This window comes from Diadema antillarum, unplaced genomic scaffold (genome assembly GCF_040938485.1).
Source record: "Diadema antillarum isolate AM-2024a unplaced genomic scaffold, OU_Dant_1.0 seq00000007_RagTag, whole genome shotgun sequence".
Taxonomy (NCBI): domain Eukaryota; kingdom Metazoa; phylum Echinodermata; class Echinoidea; order Diadematoida; family Diadematidae; genus Diadema; species Diadema antillarum.
Window position 1 is genome coordinate 871,410 of NW_027271129.1, and position 7,689 is coordinate 879,098.

Here is a 7,689-nt window from a genome sequence, read left to right on the forward strand (position 1 = left end):
AAATTTCTCAAGGTCACCACATGGGGGCGCTATTCATATCAACATAGTGATACATTATGAGACTTGAGATGAAATGTTTGGGATGGGTACATGTATAGTTATGACATTTCATATTTGCATAATACTGGAATTTTGAGATTGCAAATTGATAATATGATAAACTAATGATATCAGAGGCATAACTTTGGTGAAGGAATCAAAATAACTCAAAATATAAGGGCAATCTTTAGAAAATATCATTGTTTTCAATTATCTCTATTATATCTTTTGTTTTATGCCTTTGTCACATAAAAACAAGGGAAATAATAAGAAAAACTTTCCAGGACCATAATTACTTCGAATTTTGCTCCTTCAACAAATTTCAGCCAAGAAACACCCATTTCATACACTGTAATGCTGTTAAATGAAATGGGAACAGAAAAAAGATGCAAAATCTGACTGACATGGTTGTCAGTTTATGGTTGCCATGGCAACCAGAAACATCAAATATAGCTAAATTATATATCAAAATGTTCGTAATAGGATTTTAGGAAAAGTCACCAAATTTGGTTGAAATCGGATAAAGGGCGAAGGAGTGGCAAATGAAAATCTGGTAGGGGGGCACAATGTGCCCCCCCCCCCTCGGGCTTTATAGGGTTAAGGTATCCTAATGAAACTTGGCATGTATGTGTATGAGGGGGTGAAGTTGTGCCTATCAACTTTTGGGTGCACATGCTTAAGGTCAAAGGTCAACAGGTCAAAATTTCACTATTTCCCCCATATCTATGCAATGCCTGAAGATATTGTATTGGAACTTAGTGTAGTGTATACATGTACTACCCAATTAAGATTCACTGGTCAGAGTTTCAGATCATGAGGTCAAAGGTTAAGTGAAAATGTTAAAATTTGACTTTTTTCTCCATATCGTGTAAATGGTTCAAGGTTACTTCATGGAACATAGTATATATGCATGTATTGACTGGCAGTGATTATTTAGGGAATTTGGGGGTCATTGGGTCAAAGGTCAAGGTCAAATCTTCAAAATTTGACTATTTCCCTCATAGTTATGCAATGCCTGCAGGCTTTTCTTCTTTGAACTTGGTGTATATATGTATTACCCAATAGAGATTCTCTGGGAAGTCTTTGCCAAAAAGGTCAAATGTCAGGTCAAAGATCAAGTGAAAGTGCTGAACTTTACTTCTTCCTCCATCTTGGAAGTGGCTCAAGATGTCTTAAAACTTAGTACATATTTATGCATGTTCTGCCTGACAGTGATCTCTTATGAACTTTAGGGTCTTACAGAGCTGCCATCCTTTCCGAAAAATTCGTATTTGTTACGAAAAATTGAAGGGAATATGAAAATATGAAAATGTCCTTAAAAAATACGAATTCACAGTGGGAAAAAAAAAATGGGTAAAAAAATGACAAATGCGCATCGCATTATGTGCCATTTTGTCTGTACTCGGCTGGGATATTAATGCAATGCATACGCACTGTATATGGAAAGCGCTGAATAGAAAAGTGTGCGCACACGCAAATCACTGCTTGCGTACTGTGTACACCGAACAGAACTTCGCGCGTGTGAATCCCTGCCACGGACCCTGGATGTTTACATCGATCGGCGTGGTATCCCCATGTGTGGCCGGCTGGGAGAGCGCAAGTAGCTACACACTGTAGCCAGCTTGCAGCCACATACCCTATTTTGTTTTGAGGCGGGGTAGAAGGCGTTCCGAAGGCATTCTGTTGTCTGCTTCTTTTTCTCTTCTTCTTTATCCACTTTTCCCTTGCCTCCCAAGTACGAAATGATTTATAGTGTGTTGTGTGGTTTTTTTTACAACCTTATTGCATCATTTTTCTGCAAGCACGAGGTGAGTTTCTCTTCATGTGTTGATGTGCACTGCAGTAGTGCAGGTGAAAAACGTTCGAACTTTCTTTCCCGTGTATCGTGGAAATTTGATGTATTTCTAGGCCTATTTAAAGGAGATCTCATGTAACAGAAAGTTTATAACAAACTATTTTTCCGGTCCAAATGAATTGATTTCCTATGTTTTGTATCGTTGACTTGATCCCAAGGATCTCGTCGCAATACCAAGTTTCCACTGTGTATTTATTTTCGCGTAGTTTTCAGTGCTGCAAACTTCTGCTAGGGCCTACTAAACTTATCGTTTTATTTCTGTCGTTTCTCATGCGTCGTTTGGTACGATTTCTTCTGTTTGATATCACGTTCCCTTTATACTTTGAAGTATTTAATAAAAGTAATTCTTTCAAGTGTCTCGCACTGTATATGCATTTTCGTGATGATGATTTCTCCGCTTTGCTGCAATACTATGTATTTCGAAGCGAGTTTGATCTCAGCCGCTTCGGTGTGCTGTGTGTTGTCTTTTGTAATGGTTGTGTTGTTGTCGGAAGGTGTTGATACTTTGTATTTGTGATTTACTTTCCTAGGTGTTTATCTCGAGTGATGATGGTGATCGTGTTTCTAAATGTTGATAGGAAAAGGACAAAATGAGCTGAGTGATGCCTGATGGTGATGATAATTAACGATACTGGTGTAAAAGATGACTTCCTGTGAATGCTGAGTGTACGTGCCCTTCTTTTTGTTTCATTTTCCCTCTTACTCTTCTTTCCCCTCCCAAGAATGATAAAAAAGAAAATACATACACCTCACAACAGAAAGAAGCATTTGCTATCAACCTTCATAAAGTTAAATCTAAATGTTCATTGCCAGCAAAGAATAAGGGGAAAACATGAATGACAGTAAATAGAAGTGAAGAGATTGTATATGCAGTCTCTTCAGCTCGAAGAAACTTGACACCCCACCCCGCTACCCTTGTGGAAATTTCCACAAAACCAGGTGCCAGACCCAGGTGCGTGCCACACAAAAGAATGCACGCACTGGAATAAACAGCATGTTAATATCCTGGAAATATCGATCAAAGAACTAGCTCAATGAGTTGAATTAAAGGAATCATTGCAAAGATATCATTATTCTATACCCTTTCTTTTGGGGCATCAGGAAACATCGAACAGTCAATTATAGTGTACTTGATCAAATATCTTGTATGTTCCCTATACAATAAAAAAAAAAAGATTGATTATTCAGTTGAGTAAAAATGCAATCATAGAAATACATGAAAGGTCTCGTATGCCCAGACAAATTCACTACGAGTAGGTCCTCTGATATGTAGTCATCACCTGGTTAGACAGCAAAATTATGACAATTAATTTTACGCTCATCAAAACTGCTTATTACTTTTCAAAGATTTGGCTATTAACATACTTCCTTGGGTGCTTTTTATTTGTTTGTTTTGTGTGTTTTTCCCCTCGTGAAAGACGTAATAATTTCTTTGTATCGAGCGTAAACTGCATGTTTACTATAACCAAGCCATTAAAGGGGCATTCCGGACGATTTTCATAATTTCACATCATGTAGTACATAAATCAACAGCTTCATGTATAGATTTGTAGAATTTATTGTGGTTCTTGAGCAGAGAAACAGTACTTTCAAAAACCTTAAACAAATTACACTGAACAAAGATGATGACATAGGAGCCTCACATATCTCAGAAATGTAGCAGTGTCATTCCATTACAATACCGCATGCTTGCAAGCTCACCTGTGTGTAATCTATGCATGCCTTCCTCTTTTGTTCTGCTTCCTTGAGCCACATCTCATGCATTCTCATGGTGAGGCTGCCATGTCATCATCCTTGTTCATAGCAATTTGTTAGAAACTTCGAAAACATTCTTATTTTTCATCCCAATCATTATAAATCCTGAAACTCTGTACCAAGTATAACTAATTTATACATGTTCAAATGTGAAAATTTGAAAATCATCCGGAGGTCTCCTTTAAGCTGAGCTATGGCGCATTCGATCCATCGAACTTGCAGTAACCTCTTAGGCAGGAGCACATGGCGCATTCCTTTCAAATTCGAATAATTCCAAACTGGAATACTTGGGAAAATGATGATGTTCAAAATCCAATGAAATGAAAAAGCCTGAAAACAATGCATGATTATGTTTTATAGTAAACAATAATTGGAAACACCTAAGAGAATTTTGCATTGGCTCACACAAAAGCTCTCTTGAGAAGATGAAAGCATTCCTCCACCCCTGCTAGGTAGTGGAGGTTTCCATAACCAGCCCAGCAAGTTTTTGGAGGTACATAGCTGCACTAGTACACATTCATTGCAAGTAAGCAATCAACGCTGAACATTGCATAGTTTGGAATCTTTATGGTGCTGGTGAGCAGCTCGGTACTTTGGCATGTGTCGTAATGTTATGTTTAGAGCCTGTAGGCCTCATAAGTTGGCGAGTTTTATTCAAAATAGTGAAAATAAGGAGATTGAAAAAAATACGAATTCTGATGGAAAAATATGAATTTTGGAGCTGCTGAGTACTAAATGTATAAACTTGTAAAAGGGTCAAAGTCAAGTAAAAGTCCTCAAATCCCTAAATACATGCTCTCCCATTCATCCAGTTAAACCTACATTGCAGGTCAAGCAAGGTGAACATTCAACACATTTGTGACAAACTTGTCATTTTAATATTTTGCCACTTGTGTGAAACTGTCATCACACATTGTCCACATGTACCTATTGGGAGAATCATACATCATGGCGGAGGCATACCAGTCGCCATAGTGACATTTCTAGTTTAAACTAAGATATAGAGCATTACATACATATTATATATTTGCCAATTTTCATTGCAAAATTATGTTTACAAATGGAGAAGAGATAATTATTTGTTTGTTTGTTTGTTCATTTCCATCTGAGAAGATGGCTGGATAGCCCGTATTCAGCTACACTAAGCTGGTCTTTCATGGGGTCCAGTTGGTTTTGAGGTGGGACCACTTCGCCAGGTTAAACACCCTGCTCTTTGCGATGAATGAATGAGGTGGGATCTTTTACGTGCATGAGTTGTGACTCTCTCATACACAGGACCTCCATTATATGTACTTTCCAAGGGACAGAGTTTTTTGCCTCTTGCTAGAGGGGACGATATGATTACACACAGCATTGCTCAGTCCAGACTCGAGTTTGAACGTGGGTCCTTAGGATCGTGAGGCAGATGCGCTACCGACTGAGCCAACTCACCGCCCTTAATGTGATTCAGAAAATGTCAAAATTATGTCAAGGTTGAGCGATCGCATAGATAACAAAGTTACGGCATCTGAGACCTTTGTGCTACAAGTTTCAAGAGCTTGTGCTGGTAGAGATAAGCAGTTAGTTTTTGTACTGAAAAAAAAAAGATATAAAGAAAGAGCTTTCACAGATCACCTATTTTTATTTTCAGCAAATTCACTGACCAGAAATGGCAAGGTATAGCATGTTTTTGTTTGTTTGCTGGGGGGTTGTACATATGTTCATGCATCTCAAAATTTTGTTGTCATGTTTAGTTTTGTGTCCCTTTCATAACAGGAACCCTGTCATACGTAGGAGTCCTGTTTGGTGTTCTGGCCAGCCTCTGTGTCTCCCTCAACTCCATCTACACCAAGAAGATGCTCAATGTAGTTGAGAACAACATCTGGCGCCTCATGTTCTACAACAATCTCAATGCCGTTGTTCTCTTCATCCCACTAATGCTTCTTAATGGTGAGTTCACCATTGTACACCACTTCGAACATCTGGGCAGCCTCCACTTCTGGATCATGATGTCAATAAGTGGTCTCTTTGGCTTTGCCATAGGTTATGTTACTGGACTACAGATCAAAGTGACCAGCCCACTCACACACAATATCAGTGGGACAGCCAAGGCTTGTGCACAGACAATCCTAGCAGTGTCTTACTTCCATCAAATCAAGACATCACTGTGGTGGGGCAGCAACATCATGGTTCTGGGCGGTTCTGCTGTTTATACTTATGTGCGTAAACAGGACATGGACAAGGCAGCAGCAGACTTGATATCCAAGGCTGAAGAAGAACAGGGGAAGTCTGTTATCAAGATGTAGTGCCATTCTCCAGAAACCCATTTCATCTTTCATACTATCCCATCATTTGAAATGAATCTATATAGTTATCTTCAGTTTAGAGTCAAATGCAAGCGAGATGCCTGTATACATCAATTGACCACATGTTTGACACTTTGGGATAGTAATATGTAGGTCACATTGTCAGGATTTCTTTGTTCAGAGAATTTTTTAAGATTTCCATTGTATAAATATACTGATTCTCCATTTTCTTTTTTGTTGGGGGACAGCTGTTGCAGGATATTGGTGGCACTTCTCAAACACTTTGTGTTTATGCATGTCTTTGATATTAATGGCGTTATTGAAGAAATTTTAGCCAATATTATTATCAAGTTCCTCTATAAGATTTTGATATGTGTCTTATCTAATCAATTTTTTTTCACTGTATTCTTAAATCAAGCAGTGTACCTGAATAGTGGGTATTTGTTTTGGGGGTTTTTTAGCTCACCTGAGCCAAAGGCTCAAGTGAGCTATTGCGATCGCCCTTCGTCCGGCGTCCGTCGTGCGTCGTGCGTCGTCCGTCGTCCGTCGTCCGTCGTCCGTCGTGCGTCGTCCGTCGTGCGTCGTGCGTAAACTTTTTACATTTTCATCTTCTTCTTGAAAACCCCATGACCGATTTTCATCAAACTTGGCAGGTAGCATCCCTAGGGGGTTAGGAACTCAATTTGTTAAAATGGGCACCATGCCCCACCCAGGGGGCCCCCAGGGGGGCCCAAACCCCCCAAAATTAAGGAATCTGTAAAAATCTTCTTCTCTAGAACCAGAAGTGATAGAGCTAAGTTAATACTATGAGTTAGTACATTGATGACTGTAGTTTCAAGTTTGTTCATGGCAGAATCAGGGGTGCCCCCCTTGGGACCCAGGGGAGGGGGGTGGGGAAGGGTTCTAATGGGGCCTAAATTGTACATTTTCATCTTCTTCTTGAGAACTCCATGACCCATTTTCACCAAACTTGGCAGGTAGCATCCCTAGGGGGTTAGGAACTCCATTTGTTAAAATGGGCACCATGACCCACCCAGGGGGCCCCCAGGGGGCCCAAACCCCCAAAAATTAAGGAATCCGCAAAAATCTTCTTCTCTAGAACCAGAAGTGATAGAGCTAGGTTAATACTATGAGTTAGCACATTGATGACTGTAGTTTCAAGTTTGTTCATGGCAGAATCAGGGGTGCCCCCCTTGGGACCCGGGGGGGGGGGGGGGGGGGTGGGGTGAGGAGGGGTCCTAATGGGGCCTAAATTGTACATTTTTATCTTCTTCTTGAGAACCCCATGACCCATTTTCACCAAACTTGGCAGGTAGCATCCCTAGGGGGTTAGGATCTCAATTTGTTAAAATGGGCACCATGCCCCGCCCAGGGGGCCCCCAGGGGGCCCAAACCCCCCAAATGAAGGAATCTTTAAAAATCTTCTCTAGAATCAGAAGTTATAGAGCTGAGATAATACTATGAGTGAGTACATTAATGACTGTAGTTTCAAGTTTGTTCATAGGAGATCCAGGGGTGCCCCTCTTGGGGGTAGGGGGGGGGTGGTTGGAAGGGTCCAAATGGGGGTCTGAATTGTACATTTTCATCTTCTTCTTGAAAACCTCATGATGGATTTTTGTCAAACTTGGCAGGTAGCATCCCTAGGTGGTCAGGATCTCAATTTATCACCATGCCCCACCCAGAGGGCCCCAGGGGGCCCCAATTCCCCCAAATTAAGGAATCTTGAAAAAATTGGGCCCTTATTGTACATTTTCA

At 40.3% G+C, this 7,689-nt stretch overlaps 1 protein-coding gene across 1 annotated transcript in view; it reads left to right on the forward strand.

Moving 5' to 3' along the window:
• LOC139724955 (GDP-fucose transporter 1-like) overlaps positions 1–6,341 on the forward strand; it is a 187,134-nt gene extending 180,793 nt beyond the window's left edge. Inside the window, exon 6 of the mRNA XM_071636073.1 lies at positions 5,405–6,341. Within this exon, the coding sequence (XP_071492174.1) occupies positions 5,405–5,934 (530 nt within the window). The 3' untranslated portion in view covers positions 5,935–6,341. The remainder of the gene's footprint in view (positions 1–5,404) is intronic.
• The last annotated feature ends 1,348 nt before the right edge of the window (positions 6,342–7,689 follow it).